Source organism: Labrus mixtus, chromosome 15 (assembly GCF_963584025.1).
Source record: "Labrus mixtus chromosome 15, fLabMix1.1, whole genome shotgun sequence".
NCBI lineage: Eukaryota > Metazoa > Chordata > Actinopteri > Labriformes > Labridae > Labrus > Labrus mixtus.
The window spans coordinates 15,221,820-15,243,128 of record NC_083626.1 but is presented as its reverse complement, the minus strand read 5'-3'; the positions used below and the strand labels follow the sequence as shown (position 1 = coordinate 15,243,128).

Sequence of the window (21,309 nt, the reverse complement as noted above, 5' to 3'; positions counted from 1 at the left end):
AATAACCCCCCCAGCCCCCCAATACATTTTCGTCTTCCGATTATGTCGTTCTTAATATGCACCACAACATACCCTTTATAGTATCTGTTAAATTACCGGCTACTTCAAAACACAACTGTTTTATAATTAGAAAACGTATATAAAAACATAAATTAGCAAAAAATTTTAACATGTATTTAAAAAAACAACAATGCACACATCTAAAAGATAAACAATATTTCCCCCCCGTTCAAATCACGGCACAGTCGCGGGCCTGTGCAAAGTCAAAATGAACTTACTGCAGCGTGCAGCTCTCCGCAGCAGCCGCCTCTCACTCAGTCCGGAGAAAGGTACTGCATCCTCACTGCCACAAAGCCCTTTTCTCCCTCAGATAAGGGGAAGCCGGCAGCTGCGATTCCGGACAGTTAAGATTATATATGATGTGTATATATCGAAGGTTTGTCAGCTCTTCCAGGCCATAAAACCCACTTAAATGACACCACGTGTTCCCTATGCACCATTCACAGGCCCTGCTTGGGGCAATTGGCATATTTAACCTTGTAAACTTTAAAATACCCTAAAAGAAAGACATAGAAAAGGGGGATTGAATGCATTGTCCATCTAAAGATTAGGCCTAGCAGAGCGCAGAGAAAGTGGACGCTGCGCTGACCGATTCTCTTAACCGACCAGGAAGTTGAATAGGAAGCTTTTAGTTTGAGAGGTGAGTGTATTTTTATTTACTTTGAGTACTGCTAGTCACAAATTGCCTCCTAACCTTGGGTTAAACTGCAACATACTACTACTCCTTATACAACAGCAACCTGTGCGATTGTATGTCCTCTAAAGCAGCAGAACGTGTTCTTTTAACTGCAGCGTAATGATGCCAGGATTAAAGCGCAGGGCCGTATCATAATGGTGCCATATGGCCTCCACTGTGGTGCATGGATTGTCCGTCTGCGGCCACAGGAAACCAAAGTTTTGCATCAACGTTGTGTTGTGGGCGAATGTTATCACAGGCTAGATAGTGTGTCTTCCTTCCCTGACTAAACAGGAAACCAAGTGTGCCTGTGGTGCAGGACTGGAAGAGGGGTAATAAAGTTTTATGAGGGCATTAAACTTCAGAGCGCGTTTGACAATCAGAGAAATTCAGAGGATTTAGAGTCAGACTTGATACGTCAACATTGGTTAAAACCAAAGATAAAGGATTATTTTAAAATCGCGTTTATAGATGCAGATGACTACGCCCGCTATGTCATTCTGCCGCAAACCCGATAAAGTAGAATAATAAGAAATGTGGATTAATTGATGAGATTTTATTGGTTACAATCCAAACTTAAGCCATCTACCAGTTTTTCTTGGCCCTGTTTTAAACCAGGCACATACAGTTTACAGAGTGTACAGAAATGGCTTCATTGCACATCACAATATTACCACACACAGTCGCTGAATTACACACTATGATTTAGATTCACAGGGAAAGGACAGACAACATGGACAGAAATCCACTCACAAATATTAGCTCACTGAACACATCACACATCCTAAGGTATAGTTTTCACTGCAACATATTAAAAGAACCCAAGAAAAGGAAATAGTTCATACTGCTTGGAAACTATTTAATAATATTATTTCCAAAGCAGTCACAAATGTGTCTCGCTTCATTTGAATGTTTGACCTTAATGTTTCCTCGTTTGATAAAAAAAAAAGATCGTCTATTACCCATCCTGCTCTACTTTTACCTTAATCAGGAGACAGATTATTAGTATAATTGTGCAGCCTCTCAGTGCACTGCAGAGCATTGAGCCTTGCAGCTAGAAGGACCCAGCAACTCCCCCTCAGCCTTGTGTCCCCTTCGTGCAGCAAAGTGAGCTTATCATCGCATGGGCAGCAAATTAATTTAGAAATGTAAACCGATTGATCAAAGTGAGTGATATTCAATACATTAGGTCCCAAACTGCAGCAAGTGACACATAATTGGTGATGAAGCACACAGCGCGGTGTCATGATGTCATTGCTCCTCGCAGTTCATCCAGAGGTCACGCGCCACTCCAGCACTGTGGTGCAGCACGGTGGGGCTGACAATGTGTGCTCACTGCTGCACTTTTTCTGTTTTATTCCTTCACTTTGATCTTGGAGTCCTTCTTCCACTTCATCCGTCTGTTCTGGAACCAGATCTTGATCTGCCTCTCGTTCAGACACAGGGTGTGTGCGATCTCCACGCGCCTGCGGCGGCTCAGGTAGCGGTTGAAGTGAAACTCTTTCTCCAGCTCCAGAGTCTGGTAGCGGGTGTAGCTGGTCCTGGAGCGCTTGCCCTCCGATTCTGAAGGTGTATTGAAATCAGTTAGATTTCAGAAGCATTATAGAGATAAATAAATATAGTAAAAGGGTGATAATATTATAATTACATTTTAAAAGCACTGCTATCCATAAAGCAGAATTACACGCAACTTCTTTGTATTTATGTCCCGTCCACCCTCCTTTAAAATCTCAAATATCTTAAATTAACCTAATTTAACCTCATATAACTTACTGTGGCTCTAATAAAATGTATGTCAGGCTGAAAAGGATAGTTAACTAGATCTTATAGGCCTACATAAATTTAACATAAAAGGCCATTTACTGTAGCCTACATCATTTTATTTCATAACAAAGCATAAAAGCAAACAAGTTTATTCCATTTAAGAAACACTATTTTATACGTAAAATGGGATAACGAATAATGCACTGGCCTCCTTGTAAACACTGACCTCGGCATATAATACCTGCTGCACCAGGCAAAATAACATCGTGGGAGGACAAACAGATGTGTAAAATATACAGATTATGCAAGGGGAATTATTGTTTCTCAGAGATATTTTTTTTTCTATATTCATACTTATAGACGTGCTCGACCACATGCGTGCTAAATAAAGCAACAGGCCTTCTACTGGACTGAAATATTTTGAACGTCCAAGCTGTGTGTGCAAGCCTGCATGTTTGTTCATGGAGCAACACATAACAGAAGTAACGTCCTTTTTTGTGTGTGTGTTCAACAAATGCAGACTGTCCATCTGCAGCTTGGACAGTCAACCAGTGGTTTCTCAAGGAAGGGAGAAAGAACACGCCTATTGAAATGTTTTAGAGGTGAAAAGTTCACGATTGGGTCAGGGCATTGGTGTTTCCCAGAGTTCAATTTAAGGCTAAAGCTTCTCCCACACATACAGTCTGATCATGTAAAAACATGAAGCTAGAACAAGGCTATTAAAAGAAACAAGACACAAACTTATTCTTGGAAAGGGAATTTGTAAATATTATTTCATAGTTTTATCACAGTTTACTTCTCTTATCCAATTATAGCACCATAAATCAACCCGCAGATCACCTCTTCACCGTAACAGAGCAGGTTTACGAGCAATGGATGCCTTTGTCATAAAATTTATGACCGCGAGTTTTTATTATTTCCTGCGTTTGGCCTATAAAACTCAAGAGGGGAAAGTGGAACGGGCGAAAAGAAGTGTTGCAGCGTAAAGAGTGAATAAGGGAAAGCATCTCACTCGCACTTTAGGAAATAGGCAAACTTTACCGTGGCTCATATGCAGCTTTGTCATCCATGGATAAATCTGTGGTCGCTGCTCACTGTCCTGCCGCTGGCTCATTTTTGAGGTTCTTTTCACCGCCTGCGTCTTCTCCGCGTATTTCTCGCTCTCCTCGCTGTTGTTGCTGCCGGGTTTCGCGCTCGTCTCCGGGTCTCGGTCCGCCCCTAGTCCCAGCAGAGTGCTGCTGCCGTAGCTGAGCCCGCCTGCGTCTTCCCCGGATGAGCTGCTGGAGACCATGGTTATCTGTGGTCCAGCCGGGAGAGGAGTATCCGCACTGCCACGCAGGCTAGTTTTCATCTCCTCCCGTTCAGCAGAGGTCGTGGGGACGGGACAAGTGAATATCCCGCTCACATTAACACCCTCATAGTGGCTGGACCTGCGCCCAGATACATCGAAACTAAACATAGTGTTAGAAGAAGTTGTCTCGCTTGTTTGCCGGAGATGGCAGCTGTCAACATAAGAGCTCATTTTAAACTAGTTTATTTTAAACTAGAGAGAGCTGCAGGATGGAAGCTGCGCGTATTTCCTTGTTTTTGTTGATCATTGCTTTTCTTTGTAGCCGCTTTTGAAAATTCACAGCTGTCTGCTCTAAAAAAATAACCCAGGATTTATAGGTGGAGTAGGCTTTGGTATCTTTTTTTTAATTCTTGATCCGACGTGCGCTGCCCAAATATGGGGTATTTGTATGGGATCACGTGCACATGTTGGCCAGTCATAAATTGGCTTTGATACTCAATGGGGATATTGATGAATAGGAGAAACGTGTCCGGTAAACTTTGAGCTGTTGGTTGTTGAGGACCAGGCAGGGGTGTTTAGCGCGAAAAGGGGCAGGACAGTAAGACAAGAGCGTCATCTGGTGTCTGGTATGGAGCAGGACGGTCAGAGCGGCCAGAGATCCCTGACACACCGCGAGTGCACCAACATTCAAATATAATAATAATAAAAATAAAAATAATAATTATTATTATTATTATAATAGTAATAGCCTAATAATATTACATCAACAACCATCTCCCACCTTGGTAAAAACTGACGCATGAACTTATTTTTAAGCATATGGACATCTGGAGTTGTAATATAAAGCTATACGGGAATGTTATAGTGTTAAACTTGATAATTGATAATGGCTCATTCCCGCGCTTTTAAAAATATCATCAGGAAGTGGGAAATTTCATATACGAGTGCAAAATGAGCTTTTTATTCACTAAATCCACCTAGTTTTTTTTCCTCTTGTTACGCTAACCACACAATTCGTGATCTTACAATTTAGCCATGTACGCCTCTCCTTTTACGCAGAGTTTAGTGCGTCTTTTAATAAACGGTGTTTACGCGACCATCTAACCCACGTCTAAAAGTGCAGTGGTTCCCAAAAATACAAGAGAAGAATGAAAGTTTTACAAATATTTTTATTCCATGATACACATTTATGACAAAACATGAATTCCCAAACAAAAGTGAAGAATTACAAGTGTACAAATCTATCTCACAATGAAAACCTATTGTGTCAAACCATGAAATAAAAAAGGGGCTAAAAGCGCAAGTTGTATGTTATGCAGCGTCTAAGCGGCTAAATGCACATAAGTCCTCATAGGGTTGACATATTATGCTGTTACTTGGGTTATATACAGGCATTTTAATTGTGTGTGTGTGCGTGTGTGTACGTGTGTGGAGTTTATTCTATAACCGTGCAACTTTCATGTTTATGCAGCAGGACACTTTTTACGCGCATTATTCAAGTAGTGGATTATACCGTGAGCAGATAGTGTCCGGTCCTTCCGTGGAATGTGCGTGTACAATACTGAGCTAGGTCTGACCAACACTGTATTCTGAGAGGTGATCAAAGAGTTCACATTGATTGATGGGGTGTTTGGGATAAATACACAGAGTTTTACTGGCATGGGAAAAACGAAGAAATTAATACTTTTACTCTTTATTTTCACAATACTAGTGTTACATTGAAGTAAAATTAAAAAAACATGAGCGCTCCACATGTCACAGGGGGCCAAACTGTGGCTGAAATAATTTGGATTTCTGAGGCTCAACACTCCTGTGGTCAACATGGGGTATAAGTGGGAGAGCTGCGGGGTTTAGCCATCATGCAGTGAAGTCGCTCTCAAGTCCATGTAGATTTTTTAGGTAGTTATGTTGGGTTGAATGGTGCTTTTTTTTTTTTTTTTTTTTTTTCACTATTCTTTCTTCTTGTCCTCATCCTTCTCTTCTTCCACTGCGCCACTGCGCTCTTCCTCTTCCTGAGAGGCTCCTGTCTGTTCACTTCCAGTCACCGTGGAGGTCAGGTTGCTCTCTTTCTTCCACTTCATGCGCCGGTTCTGGAACCAGATTTTGATCTGGCGCTCCGTTAAACAAAGCGCATTGGCGATTTCGATGCGTCTGCGCCGGGTCAGGTAGCGGTTAAAGTGAAACTCCTTCTCCAGCTCTAGGGTTTGGTAGCGAGAGTAGATCTGACGTCCTCTGCGCCTGTCTGTCCCGTAGCCCACGCCTGCTGAGATACAAAGTGGAAGAACTAATTCAATCATTTGTAAGGCAATCTCATTTGACATTAAAATAAATGTGCTTCTGTCTGTGGTTTCTTAATACTTTGAGACACTTGATCACAAGTTTAACGTTATAATCTTAATACATGTTAAAAAAAAGAATTGAATACATTTAACAGAACGACTATCTAGAGGGGCATATTTGCTTTATTATCTAAATTAATAAAAGAACAATAATGCATCTCTGCCTCACGCGTCTCTGGCTTCTAAATCTTCCTTAAAATGAAAGGTGTTTGTTTGCACATGCAAAGGCCCATCTACAGGTCGAGGGGATACAGTAATGTTTTATGGGGCCATAAAAAGTAACTTACTCTCTTGGTAAGACATATCGTAAAAGTGGCCCATTTCCTTAATTTATTTGTCGTAGTAAAACTCACCGCCGTGTGAGTTCATGCGCTGCATCCACGGGTAGATCGGGATGTTGCTTTTCTGCTCCTGCGATCCTGCTCTTCCTTGATCCAAACTGTACTCTTGAGCAATGTGGCTTTGTGAATTGAGTCCCATGTTAGTTTGTCTGCAGCTGGGGAGCACGTCCTTGTCCTGAAGAAACACGTTTGATCCATACTCGTACTGTGCCCTGCCAGAGCCAAAGACGACATTGTCTTGAGGGGAGTAGAAAGGTGCATATATCCGATTCTGGGTCACAGCGGCACCGTACGACGAAAAATGTCTGACTGTGTCATAGGTGGTGGAGTTCAGGGGGACGTTAGGCAAAACATCTTGACCACCCGATAAATGGCACGAGAGCGACGGGTTTGCGAAATACGAATTCATACCTTGCTTGTAACCCTCTCTCCAAACTCTCCCACTTCTTTATCGCTCTCTTTTCAATCTCCTTCTCAGTAAATCTCCTTCCCGTCTGTGTCAACCAACCACACCTTTCTCCAAGCTCTTCTTTTTTCTCTCTCCACTTTCTGCCTCTCTAACTGGACGTGGGCTACTTTGAGGATTCAATATTATTAATTTCCAATCTCCGGTTAAGACGCACAAACGCGAGTGTTATAGCCGAGGCTTGGCTCGGTGAGAGACAATATGACAACGTCAGCTGACCGGTCTCCACCAATTGAGAGGCAGGAGTTGAAGAGAAAGTGTAGCTTTTAGCTCAGAGCTTGAACATTAGTGCTAAATGCCGATAAACACGACGTGGAGTTGGAGTGGCACACTGTCTGTGCAGCCTGGATGGATGAGGCATTTTTGACTTGAAGTTTTTAGAGAATGTGGTGTTTGGAGAGGAAGTGGGGATGAAAAATGTGGCCAATGTCATTCAGAACAGGGATCACAGTCAAATCAGGGTGGAATATTAGCATAACACACATGAGCTCAACTTAAGATGGGTTTTAAAGAGTGAAATCAAGATAATAGGTTGAATAATGCCAGTAATCAGATATAAAGCAAACCCATTTCCCGTGGGTTTTGGTGGTTTTGTGTGTATGTGTGTATGTGTGCGTGTGTATGTATAAAAATCTGTTTTAATTTTAACACACCACTGCAGAGATATTCTACAAAATCTCAATGCTGTTTTCCAGGATGCAGCGCCATTGTATGAAAACTTAGATTAATATTCGTTTTGTTTGTTTGTTTATCTCGACTTTTCAACACACTGTGCATGTTTCCATTTGTGTTTGAATTATCCGGCGTGTGAGCAATTTACATGCTTTTGCAGCGAACTGGGGGAGGGTGTAGGTGGTTAAGAATGCGTTTATGGTCTATCTTCTGTGAGGGCAATAAAGCAAGTGATGTTCCCCAGCTCACCAACAACTATCTCTGCTGCAGCAGAGCCCTGCAACTCAAGCAGCACAATGAAAGCTCTGCACAGCAAGCAGCACAGAGGAAATAACGAGTTTACTAGCATGGAGGGAAAAAAAAAAAACAATTCAGCGTCTATAAGAAGATCATTCCAACTGTCTGTGAAAATCAGATCAGTTAGGCGACTGTCCAACACATCAGACTAAACCCTCCACAGGCAGCAGAGACCGGTGCTCGCTAGTCTCAGGTACAGTCTCTTTAACTCACAGTGATTAAAAGTACGCTTTTCATTTTACGCACACAAGTCAGAGCTGAGACAATGTAGTGTTTGAAAATGCTTTTAAGTGCTCGTGTTCTTTCTTTTTTTTTTCGGCCCTGTTTTGATCATTCCTCGACATTCCCCTGACACACACAGAGGGAAGAGTAACCGTTAATTATCTCAGCAGAAAATGACGGGTTTGGAAATTACTTTTCCAAAAGGTTTCCATTGAAAATCTTACAGTGCTTTAGCGCGTGTCTGGTCGTAATCATATTTAATAAAACGAATTATTTCACCTTTGTACATTGTCAAAAGCACGTTTTATCCTAACAGCATTTTAACTGCTTTGCAAAAAAATCCAGCCTTTTTAAAACGGAATTAAAAGTAAAATATTAAGTTTTAACAATATCATGCACATTATAAGGATTTTCTCAACAGGCCATAATAGATACCAATAAAATAATCAATACATTATTGAAAGAATGTCTGTTCAAACGCAGCCGCAGAAGCCTATTGGTCCCCCTCATTGATTTCCTCAGTAGGGTGAATACTTGCACACTAAACGTGCAACACTGTTTGGTGTGTTGTTTGGGATCCTGAATAGCCCATAAAAGAGACAAGAACAAAGAGGAGGAAGTAGCTGGTGCAATAAAAGTTCCCCTTCACCTTATTCGTGGCCATATGTGACATCCACGGCGCACAGATTTGAGGCAAATAGAGCGCAGAAGTTTGAGGCTGAATTGTCTCTTCACTGCTGTCCTGGGATTGTTTTCCCCTTTTTACTTTGAATTTAACGAACCAACTTTTGTTCGGATAGCCTATAATAAACATATAGTGCAGGATGAAAATAGTCCCAATTTGTGAAAAAAAAATTCTCAATCCACAAATGGAACACCTTTAAAATTCATAGAAAGCATAAAAAGTGTGTTCAAAACTTTAGCAAGGGTAATACATTTATATTTAATTAAAAATATTTAAAATCTCAGAAACTGTTGTTTGTAATTCGGTTTTTCTTTCCCAAATTGACACGCTCACTAAGAAAGAATATTTGTGTGTGTGTGTGTGTGTGTGTGTGTGTGTGTGTGTGTGTGTGTGTGTTTGTGTGTGTGTGAGTAAGCTTTGTTTCATAGAAACCACCTCTATTGTCATTCACATTTTTTAAATTAATTTATACAGTTTATAAAAAAAAATCCCTCAAAATTCAGGTAACTTTTTCAAACTTTTAGTATCATAATAAACTCCTTAGAATATCAAAACGCAGATTCTGCCCTCAGATTGCGTTCACCACAGCCCCCTCGTGAAAACCACACGCTGGTCCATAAACTTTGGGTTGTAAATAAAAGGCTGAACACTAAAGCCAATGTGTGGACTGGAGGAGCAGGAATGCAGCAGAGCTCCAGCCAGTGTGCAGAATTAGAAAGGTCATTCTTTCCCTCGTGTTTTAGTGTTTTATTGCGGCCCGTGAGGCAAATCACATTCACGGCTTCTGATGCCGTTTGGTCCTCGAGCTTCAGGAGGAAATTATGACATCGAGTGAGGAAAAAAAACAGGAAGGAATATCATAAATTATTACCAACGACTTTGTACCAAGTACTGACCGTGGATATTAAGTAAAAGCGTCAATAATTAATTCATTGTGAATGCACTTAATTTATAGTTTGGAGTTATTCGGTAGATTCGCAATGCAGGCTTAGCATTGTGGGTAAAAAAAAACGTGCATTTCAGGATATTGTTCTATGTTCACTTTATTATTATTACTGTTAGTTGCCGGTGTTATAAGTTTCAGTTACTAAAATACTGGATCGTTTATTAATACACACTATTGATGGTCGTCCCGCAGAAGGCCTAACTTTAACAGCATGATCCCCTGCAGCACAACAGGGCCCGTCCGCACACTTCACCTGTCTTTTACGCACACACGCCTTTAGATCGACATCAAAATCAAGCATCACAACATAGCTCAGTATTAGTTGTATGGGACCTGTAAAATTTCTACATTATCAGCCATGATTAAAAACAGCGAGGGAGGAGAAGTGGGCTCAGCCTCTGAAGCTTTTTCCTCTCCCCCGCTCCTAACCTGACTAATAAGGAGTAATTCACGTACTAACAATGTAAAGCCCTCTATAAGCACTTTACCATCGCTGGCTGGCCCAATTAATGTCCGGAAGTGTTCGACTTTATGCTCGTTAAGCACTCAGGAAGCTGTTGGCCAATGAGCGCATGTTGATCCACACATCATAAATTATGACCATTAGTAGGCAAAATTTTGAGCCCTGTCGGGATTTGTAAGTGAGGTTCTAAATGTGGTGATGCGGACAGATTCATGACTGCATGAAGCTTTATGCCAGACTATCTGTGCTTTTAAAACACTGCAGGGCAAAACAATAGACTGTGCTTTTCCCCTCTTATTTTAAACTAAGATTTACCTCAGAGCACAAATGGATCGTATTAAACAGACTCTCTCTGTCTCCTTCTCTCTCTACAGACGCAGTTTTATGCAGAAGCAGACATGGACGTTTCACAAAGGGAAGCAAACAACGTGTCTGACAGTAGGTTATAAGACTTTGAAGGCTCTAACAAAGAGGCTACGACTCTTTAAAGGCTAAAAATCCAAGAAGTGTGTTCGTGCAGCTTTAGCAGGAGACACACACCTTCCCAAATCACTTTAGAAGAAAACAACCGATATTTTGTCGCAGCGCACAACAATAAAACACAGAGGCAGCAGAGCTTTGAAAAAACAACCGGCTTTCAACTTCTCAGGCACACAAAATGTATACTGCTGTCTTAGTCAGTCAGTCAGTCTCTCTCTCTCTCTCTCACACACACACACACACACACACACACACACACACACACACACACACACACACACACACACACACACACACACACACACACACACACACAGGAATTTATGATGCCTTATAAAATCTACAATTGGTAAACTACTTTGTTTTGAGGTGCAAGGCGTATAGTATGTATTTTTTGCTTTTTTAAATCGTGATTACACACACGTTACAAACAAATGTACACATTGGCTGTAATTGTATATATTAATGTGCCGCGCACATTAATCTGTGCTTAAGCCACATATGGTGTCCTTCCACATGCTGAGAGTGTTTCCAAAATGATTTTAATTAATCTGTATCTTCTTTTTTTTTGTCAAAATGTTTAAAATATATCCAGAACTGGAGAGTATTGTACCATAATTTGGCACTCATGTACCCTTCAGTGCACTGATTTTGATAAATGGAGATATCTGTAATGTTAATGTTATTTGCTCATGGTATAAATAAAATCTCGTACCACCACTCACAATGTCGTCAGTGATTATGTCACAGGGTAGCATCTCATAACAAATCACTGCATCTCAAACAACACAACAACAAAAGAGACCAAAAAAATCTCCATTTCTCCGAGCTGACAACAACACCAACAATAACAACAAATGAGACTGTCGGAAACAGTCCTGTGTCGGCTCGTGCAGCAGTGTATCAGACGGGTCAGCTGACATCCGCAGTGGACCTCCGCCGAAAGGCAGCAGATAAACATCAAGCCTCAACACCCGCCCACTTCCACATATAACACTAGTGGTCGCTAGGGGGCACTGCCAGGGTCCTTACTATGTGTCAGGCTCCACACATTGAAGCTTATGTGTGTCGTATGTTGTGTATGTGTGTGGGAATATTTGTGTGTAAGCGCGTGCGCAAAATTGCAAACGTTATCCAAGCTCTTGGCACAGACTGGATATAACAAGTGACGACAAGTATGGAAAGCAGGAATAATTAGAGCACATCAGAGAGCTCTAAGGGTAATTTGTCACTGCCTGGTCAGAGGGGCCTGTGAGTGATGACAAAGTTTACTATCATGGGCGATTTATCACAACACAGTGGCACAGCCACAGTAGCACACAAATGCTCCTAATGTTGGCTAAAGCAGCTGGTACAAACCCACACGCACAGGTATAAATGCAGGTGTACAACAGGCAGGTAAATTGCAGTAGTCAGACAGGCTACAGGTCAGGTCAGGGCTGCACAAAAAAGACGCACCCACAGACAGACACACACACACACACACACACAGACACACACACACACGCACACACACACACACACACACACACACACACACACACACACACACACACACACACACTTCTGCATCATTCGTCATTCCTATAACAGCAACGACTAGCCAAACACAACAAAAACACTGAGGAACAGCGAAAGAGATATCTGTAGTCTTACCTTTAGCAGGCTCTCCGGAGTAGCAGATTCACGCAGCAGCTGAGGGGTGAATATCAACACAGCGCGCATCTCCCGTGCTATAGTTGCTTCACACCTCGCCGATAAGGAGCGTTTGTGCCCCGGCAAAAGTCTTTCCAGCAGCCTTCCTGGATCTCTTTCCTGTTCCCAGACGTGCTTTTATTGCCTCCGGGAGGGATAATCGCAGGCAGCAGCGGCTGGTAGCGGCGAGGGTCCCCCGAAGATCCCTCTGTCAGGAAGTCGGAGATCAGATGAATATCACACGAAGCAGCGCCAAAAATCACGGTGCAGTGTTATTCATTTCAGAGCAAAAATGAGAAAAATAAGGCTTCTACGCCCCAGCTTTAGTCTGCTGCTGATACAAGGGAAGGACCAGAGAATAGACAACAGCATAAAGTTCATGTTCATAGAGCGTGTGCCACGTGGCTCGCTGCAGCCAATCGCAGATAGGATTCAGTCGTAAACTTTTATTACTCAGCTGTAAATTTCTCCCTTTAACAACCAGGAATGTTTGCACCCATCTTTTCCCGTTGCTTTTTTTTTCGTTTTCACAAAACTAAAAATGGCAACACGATATGAGGCGCAAGGCTGAAATTTCACCATATGTCACAAATGAGACGTGCATGCGTCAGAAAGAGATGACAGTTCCCCTGGTGGACAAGCTGTATTCCATGATGTACACAGAGCCAACGGGAAATAGGAAATAAAAGTGTGAAAGGGAAAGAGAGAGAGAGAGAGTGGGAGGCAGGGAAAGAGACACAGAGAGAGAGATGTCTAATTAAACTTCAATTAGACTTAACTATAATAACATATTAGGATCTCTTTCTGTCTGACTGACTCTCAGGATGGATTACATGACTGTCAGTAGATGCCATGTATCACTGTATACACCAAAAATCAAGTAGATGGTCTGGGTACACGCGTGATTAAGAAAACTAGGGTATCCTTTCTTTCTCCCCATTAGCACATAGCATCATATGCGTATTGGCTATTCTTCCAGGGGTTCAACACACATACAGGCATACTTCAAATTAAAAAGCGGGAAAGGTGCAGCTTGATCCTGTAGAAAACACACACAGCAACAATCTAAATATTAAAAGAGGAGGCAAAACATAATCTGTTACGATCTAGGGAGATTTACAAGGGGGAGAAATCCGCATTTGAAATTACGCACAAAGACTCACATTTTTAAAGGAACATAAGGCGTCAGCTGGGGTTTTGAACTAATATCCGTAACCTCAACAACTATGGTGCAAGAAAAAAAATCAACAAATTGAACATAAATTCACAAAAATAGAATTCCAAATAAATGAAATAATAGATAAAATAAATCATTTAATTTAATTTAAGCCCTGATACGCACCGTTATCTCGTAAAACCATCTCGTCTTAAAAATATTAAATTGTGACATGTGGTCTTAATAAGGAATAAATTCAATTTCCTAGAACCAAATAATGAAATAAACCTGGGTTACATACTCGCATGAGATGTGCATGTTGTCCTTGCAGGCCGTGATCTCCACACTGAGCCTCGACACAAACAGACAAAAGAGACAGAGGCATCCCAGCCGAGTCTTTACACCGCCAATAAACTTTACAGCAGGTACACTAAACTTTATTGGGAATGTCAACGCTGTGGTAAAAGTACACACACACACACAATGGGCACTTCCGTGCTACAGAGTAGCTGTGACTTAAGGGACACATCCGGATTTTCTTTGAAAGACTTCACGCACGTCAAGAGAGAAATAAACACAAACTGTGAAAAGGCGTCGCTTTGACGCAATAAACCGTCTGATTCGGAAAAATACAAGACAAAATAGATGAAAATAGACACAAAGAGCAGATCTGCCAGAGTTAAGTTGATTTATATTTAAGTAAAAATTTGGATTTATAAAAGCAGTTTGACACAATCCGTCCTTTTCTCAAATGGATACAATTTTATTTTGAAAGACAAAATTTCGATTTAATTCGTTTGGCAACACTTTTCAGCTACAATGAGTCAAATAGTATAAATGCAACTTTATAACTTAACGTTTTACTCGTTTTTTAACAGCAAAAAATAATATTTTTAAAAATGTAGTTAATTGAGATCACTTAGGCTATGTTGCTTTGTTTTTTCTCGATGTAATAGAACTCACTGTATGGTTTACGCAATAATAATTAAAGATCCAAGATTGAACTTCGTTAATGTTTTTATGTCTAGTCCAGTCATTTAAAATACAAATCTGACTCACAGTTGGCCAACAAACAATCCTAATAACAAAAAACATTCCCTGTAAAAAACACACACACACACACACACACACACACACACACACACACACACACACACACACACACACACACACACACACACACACACACACACACACACACACACAAACGTACACCTTGCGAGTCTACCGTAAAGCATTTGCATTCATGCGTTCATGCGTTCATGGGTTATGTCTTACAAACTTCGAATGGATCAATTCAGCTTATTCAAATAGTCTTGAACTGTTAAAGAGGGAGACAGACAACAAAACACATGCAGGGGATTTGAATCATTTAGCCGCAGGGAACAACTACAGAGATACAGTACAGTTCATTATTGCTGATAAGTTCGAATAATGCAAATAAAAAAGAGAGAACAAGAAAACAGTGCTGCTGCCCTTTAAATTACATCTTGTGTAAAATACAGCTGTAAACAAGTGAGGGAGGTCAGATGACCTGCTCCTGCATGTAAGGAGGGAAAATAGGTTTAGATTTGTATCAATATAATAAAATGAGAAGCCTTTTTTTTTACTATAGTTACAGTTCAAGAGCCCACCTATTCTGTACATTTTGATACATGTCACTGTGTTTGTTATACAAACATTTAACTCAGATGTTTTTTCCTATATCAACATAAAAAAATAGACAGGAGGAGACAAGACCCGACGTATTACCTGCACTTGGCCTATTTGATGCTTGTTTGACACAAACTTTGACACGAACCAGACGGATAAAGCACCCCTCATGTTTTTATTTTTTTTTATTTAGTCTGATTATGAACACGACGATGTTTTCTTCATCTCATATCAAACGTCCATAATTCATCCCAAGATTCATTAAGAAAAGCCTGGTGTCCTCCCTGAAGAGCGGAAGTTTCTTATTAAGAGGATGAATCAAACACGACGCAGGCTTTGGAGAGTGCGCAAGCTGTGAGAGGGAATTCTCAACCTTTCCTTAAAAGGTAAAGGGAAACATCTGCAAACGCATGTGTTGGTTTATCACACAAGTTGGAAAGTTTTAAATTAAGAAAACTTTAGTTTGGAGGTTTTATTATATGCTTTGTTTTATCTCCCTTCCTTTTGCAGCCTGTGAATGTTTCTTGCTGAAATCAAAGGATCGTCAAAAAAGGGAAACCGTAACATTTTGAGTCTTTTCCTCTTTGAATTGTTATTATTTTTGTTTCAAATGAGTTCTGAAAGTGTGGAAACTCCGGCTCATATATTAGACAAAAGTTTATAACTCGTTAGAGAGGAACGTAAATTGGCACAGAGATAAATAGACTAGAAATTGCATTGTTTCTCAGTTCAAACATGTATGCGCGTCATTTTTATGTGTGCGGGGGGAGGGAAGAGAGAGGGGGGTAATTTCCGAGGCTGCAATAACAATAAAAAGAAAAACAGAAATGACTGTGAGCCATCTTGTTTATTCGTGATTTTACATCAACAATGGCGGGGACACACAATTCCGTCTTTCACAGGAGAAAACACCAGAAAACGAGCATATTGTTAACATCAATATATAACAAGACGTACATAAAGATTATATTCAGTGCAAAAACAACTACGCTATATCACCAGCACATCAAAAGAAACGTCCCGTACTTTAAAACTCGTTGTAATTGTAGCAGGTATTATTATACACAGTACATGTGCGTTATAGGCAGTTTTAGTTGTTGGGGAAATATAGCTTGCGTTTAAATCAGAGCGATGCCACAAGTGAAGAATAGAAATTCAGCAAAAAGGCAAGGCTCTGAGTTTAGGTAGTGCCGTGGTTACAATCTCAACATTTGAGCTATTTGTCTTCCCAAGACTCACAAATTGTCTTCAACAAGTGTATACTGTATATTGGGTTAAATGCTACATACATAACTTAATCATATAAGGTTGATATAACACTTTTCAAATTAAAACCATATGAAATCTCTATATTCAGAAATCTCTATTGCAATTCCCCCAGGTTTTAGGTAGCATCAAAGGATTTCAAACGATTGCATTTCCCTGGTAAATCCTAGAAAAAGATGTCTGAGGAGCTAATGGCTATGCCTTTGTCTAGGCCATCCACATGAAAACGAGTAAAACAGTAACATTAATAATTAGAAGAATAAAAATTGCGGTCTATACATGGGCTGGTGTTGCCATGTATCTGCTGCGATGGTGTTGGAACACGAAAGTTATAGGCCTACATTTCGCTTATAAATGACGTCCATGTCACTTTTTACATGTAGGCTATTTATTTATTTACAACACATGGCGGCGTTGGTCATGATTTGATCTTATTTGGCTATGCTTTTGATACTCATTATTATTAAAAGCAAATTTGTACTTAAAAAAACATCAGCTAAACCATTTTCCATCTAACATGCGTTTTAATTAACCCCTTTTCCTTTTGAAAGGGCGCAAGTTTTATAGTTTTATGAAAGGAAATCTGCGTCTACAGAAATATCCAAATGGAAATCATGTTATAGGGTAACGAGGAGGGCGAATTTTGTCTATTAATGATAGAGATATTGGAGGGATTCCTGTCCCCTCTTGACAAAATGAAAGGGTGGTCATAAAGTTGACGCTCTCTGCCTCCTTGTGACTCTTCCTCTGTTTATGGGACCTCTCTCCTTTCTCTCTCTTTTTCCGCCATATAACCATAAAAAGGACCATAAAATCACTCTTTGCTCTCTTCTTCTTTCTCTTCCGCTTCTTTCTCCTCGGCCTCGGCCTCTTCCCCTTCACCGTCCTCGTTGCCCTCTTCCTCGGCCTCGGCTTCAGCCTCCCCCCTCTGACCCGGAAACTTGTCTTTGTTGTTCTCTTTTTTCCACTTCATCCTCCTGTTCTGAAACCAGATCTTCACCTGGCGCTCGGTGAGGCTCAGGGCGTGTGACACCTCGATTCTCCTCTTGCGCGTCAGGTAAGGGTTGAAGAGAAACTCCTTCTCCAGCTCCAGAGTTTGGTAGCGGCTGTAGGTTTGCCTCCCGTTCCGTCTTCCTGGAGCTTGAATGAAATAAAGCCAGAGGTTAGATGGGCTGACCACGGACCCCCATAAAAATAATCTTTCAGGGCGACTCATAATTAATTTTTCATTTACTTTCTCTTCTCAGTATGAATACTAATCATTCAGCTCCTTAATCCAGCCTTCACTCTTTCAAATGTAACTTCACTCATAAGGAGCGGTGAAAACCTTTACTTTAATTGTAAGATTGGTTATGTGATTGTTTTTAAACATAAACATGCATCAGCTGCAAATATTTGCAAAATAATTTACACAGCACCTGGAATTTTTCATGAATAGCCTGCTAATAATATTTTTCAGTGTTTGAACTGTTTACAGTTCTTTCTGCAGGGGGGCTTTCTGATGTACACTATTACTTTGGTCAGTATTAGGAGATGGTGAATTCATAAAGTATAATCCATTATTAATACATATTATACCCATTCTTTATATAGGAATGTGTTTAATAGCCATTATAGTACTCAAGTCCAATTCATATATACAATAAAATATATATTCTATGTTAGAGTACCATGTTTGCAGACATTATGATACCCAGGGCCTATACAAGCTAGGTGGAGATTTTCAGTCACACACACACACACACACACACACACACACACACTGACACACATGAAGAAGAAAAAAAGAGGGAAGGAAAAGTGTATGAAAAGCTAATGATGAGACAAAACTGTACTGTAACAACAGATGGGGTCAGACTGATGATAAATATCTCTCAGATAGAAACTGAGCTTTCACCTGTGTGGACTTTATGTAGCCTGATAGCTTTAACAGAATGATCCATGAATGGAGGAGAGGCTATATCTACATAAAGGCTTTATGGTTATAGCTGTATAAGTCTTTGGGCCTGTGGAGTCAAATTACCCCCCAAAACCCCTAAAAAAAAGCTGAGTCTGGATCATCGGCACATGTTGTGTTTGAGCTAACTCTCCTGTCACTCTGCATGCTACTAGTGTGTGTGTGTGTGTGTGTGTGTGTGTGTGTGTGTGTGTGTGTGTGTGTGTGTGTGTGTGTGTGTGTGTGTGTGTGTGTGTGTGTGTGTATGTATGTATGTATGTGTCTGTGACTTATTCATCTTTCCCCGAAGTGCGGTTAGAGTTTGTGAAATATCTTATGTCAACGATAATTGACTTCAAAGAGCTGGTGTCATGAGCTGTGATCTGTAATAGTGCGTTAAAGGCACTTTAGAAAGCAGCAGCTCAGCCCTGTATGAACATGTGCTGCAGAGACACAACAGCCTGCACTACAGGTTCTATGTGCCCCATCATGTTCGCTCACTTCTTTCGTTTTGTAGTTAACACACTCACACGTGGATAATAAGGCAACATTTAGCACACAAATACATACACAGAGGTAGACACACGTGCACAAACACACACACACACACGCGCGCGAACACACACAGAGCAACACAGAAAGAATAGGAAATAATTTGATTCTGACCGTGGGGTCTCATCCAGGGAAACATAAGACTGGGAGAGGAGTTTTGATTTAAGTGGCCTTGTCCTTCTCCGGGGTTAGAGCTGCTCGACGATTTACAGTCTGGGTATTGCGCTAGGCTTGCGTCTTGTTGGGTACCATAAAGCGTTTGCCTCGGAAGGGCTTCATATCCATAAAATTTCGTCGCGTCTCCGTGGCACGCCAAAGCACAGGGGTTTTGCTGGTATCCGGGGTTGGATATCCCCGTGGTCCCGTGGTGAAAAAAGTCCTGCACATGATGGGACGGGTGCTGAAAGCCCGGTGCGGCTGCTCCGGGTCCGTAAACGAGCGTGTGGCTGCGGGCGACGCTTTGTGGAAACCTGCAGTCGTAGTAAGTTGGCTCCAGTGACTCGCCGCCTTTGTACTTAGAAAAAAGAGGGTTAACAAAATAGGAGCTCATGTTTGGTTAGCATCAAGCAGACAAGGCTCTCTCGCGGCAGAATATCTCCTTTAGGATGATGGCAGCCTTTTGTTTAGGGTCCCAACTCGCACAGCGCGCACAGGCAGACAAACCGGAACTAGGAGAAACGCTGCCCCTTTGGACAATCTACGGAGCCTCACTCTCTCTGAGCCGTTCCTCTCATCGGGTTTCTCTCGCAGTTGTGAGTGGGGCTTGTTTTTTTTTTTTTCTCACACAGGCTCAAACCCGGCTCATGGCATGCATGTGCGTTTAGCTATACGCTTAAAGCTGGCTTGCTCGTCCGGCACAGTCACAGACGCTTTTCTTTCTTTTTCCTTTTTTTAAAGCTTCCCACCCAACCCACCACCACAGGCACCCCCCCCCCCCCCCCCCCCTCACCCTCCTCCACCACCGCTCACCCCCCACCCCTTCATCTCTCTACGAGCGGTCAGACGTGGGCCCTACGTATATTTCCACCTTGAGAGGAGCTGCACTAATCATAAGCAACAACCTAAGAGGCTTTAAATATGATCAATGTTGTGTATTTCACGAGAGCTGTGTTACAAGCTGATCAATGAAGCTGTTGTGGAAAGATTCAGATATAAAGACAGTAACACGTGACGTATTCTGACTGAATATTGAGTGTAGTTTAACTTGTTATTGTTGCATTTTAACGCGAATATGTCCCCTTTATCAGCGGATAACGATGTTATGGGTTAGTGTTTGCCCTCCCAGCCCCCAATAAAGGTTACAGACTAATTTCTGAAAATAGTTGACCTTTTATGAGCTCTAGGAGGTCAACATGGCATCCGAGTAGTTCATGATAACCAAAATGTTACAGAGAACAACACTATTATGCAAGAGCAAGTCGGAATTGGAATAAAACTAGAATCAGACAGAATATCCTCCTCGTGAAGGCGAGTACAGGGCCAGAACGTCACACTTGCACCGCGCGCCGTAAAACACCGACACACGCAAACATAAACACGACCTGTGAATACTAGGTGCCACTTACTGACCCCGTAAAACCGACGAGGATACGCAGTAAATCTCCCGCGTGGAGGAGTTCATAAAATTTTACATTCGATGTTTAGCTACAATGAGCGCGTGCACGGTCTCGTATAGGGCTCTCCCTCTCTCTCTCTCCAAATATGCCCGCGTGCTTTTCTCTGTCGCTACTGACGTTTTATTCACATCATCGTAAAAAATGAAAGACGCACTGCTCGAATTTAAAGACCTTTCACACTCTATAAATATGCAGATTGTTAATCAATGTTGCACACGTGTGAGGACTGTGATACACTGCTGCTGATTCACACACCAACTATTAAGCATTTACATTAGCACGTAGCTCTTCTTTGGTACATTATTATTATGATTATTGTTATCATTATCTTTATTATCATTATCCTTATAAATTATCCTTACAATTATTATCCGTATTATCTGTATCGTCCTTGTTATTATTTTTAGTGTCGTTATTATTATTATTATTATTATTAGCAAGTTTAGTGTAATGTTTTGGTTTTGTTGTAATTGTTTCTGCTGCCATTGTTATTATTGGTTGAATTTTTATTACTTGTGCAACTGTCTTAGAACTCATAGGCAATAGTTTAATTTAGGAACTTAAATACTGCTTCTCGATATTGATGTTTTTTATGTATTGAAAAATAATTTTCCATCATTAAAATAAGCCTGCATCTTTAAAAATAAAAACAAGCAATTATGAATTAAATGCAAACAAAGAGCCAGAACACACAAGGTACTAACATCTAATGCTTAAATTGTTGCCCTGTAAA

General features: G+C 41.1%; 3 protein-coding genes across 4 annotated transcripts; all 3 read right to left on the bottom strand.

Moving 5' to 3' along the window:
- Window positions 1-1,277: 1,277 nt before the first annotated feature.
- On the bottom strand, window positions 1,278-4,240 carry hoxc5a (homeobox C5a). The gene is made up of 2 exons (XM_061058760.1): window positions 3,542-4,240; window positions 1,278-2,299 (listed from the first exon to the last, which is right to left on the bottom strand). The coding sequence occupies exons 1-2, from the start codon at window positions 4,020-4,022 to the stop codon at window positions 2,091-2,093; spliced, it is 690 nt and encodes a 229-aa protein (XP_060914743.1). The 5' UTR covers window positions 4,023-4,240; the 3' UTR covers window positions 1,278-2,090.
- A 700-nt stretch (window positions 4,241-4,940) lies between these two features.
- On the bottom strand, window positions 4,941-8,345 carry hoxc6a (homeobox C6a). 2 transcript variants are annotated; one of them, XM_061058758.1, is made up of 2 exons: window positions 6,484-8,345; window positions 4,941-6,051 (listed from the first exon to the last, which is right to left on the bottom strand). In XM_061058758.1, the coding sequence occupies exons 1-2, from the start codon at window positions 6,878-6,880 to the stop codon at window positions 5,741-5,743; spliced, it is 708 nt and encodes a 235-aa protein (XP_060914741.1). In that variant the 5' UTR covers window positions 6,881-8,345; the 3' UTR covers window positions 4,941-5,740. The 2 variants fall into 2 exon arrangements, with proteins under 2 accessions (XP_060914741.1, XP_060914740.1); XM_061058757.1 differs by having other exon boundaries at window positions 4,941-6,054; window positions 6,484-8,343.
- A 7,689-nt stretch (window positions 8,346-16,034) lies between these two features.
- hoxc8a (homeobox C8a) lies at window positions 16,035-19,844 on the bottom strand. Its single transcript, XM_061058756.1, has 2 exons — window positions 19,075-19,844; window positions 16,035-17,612 (listed from the first exon to the last, which is right to left on the bottom strand). The coding sequence occupies exons 1-2, from the start codon at window positions 19,508-19,510 to the stop codon at window positions 17,287-17,289; spliced, it is 762 nt and encodes a 253-aa protein (XP_060914739.1). The 5' UTR covers window positions 19,511-19,844; the 3' UTR covers window positions 16,035-17,286.
- Between the last annotated feature and the right edge of the window lie 1,465 nt (window positions 19,845-21,309).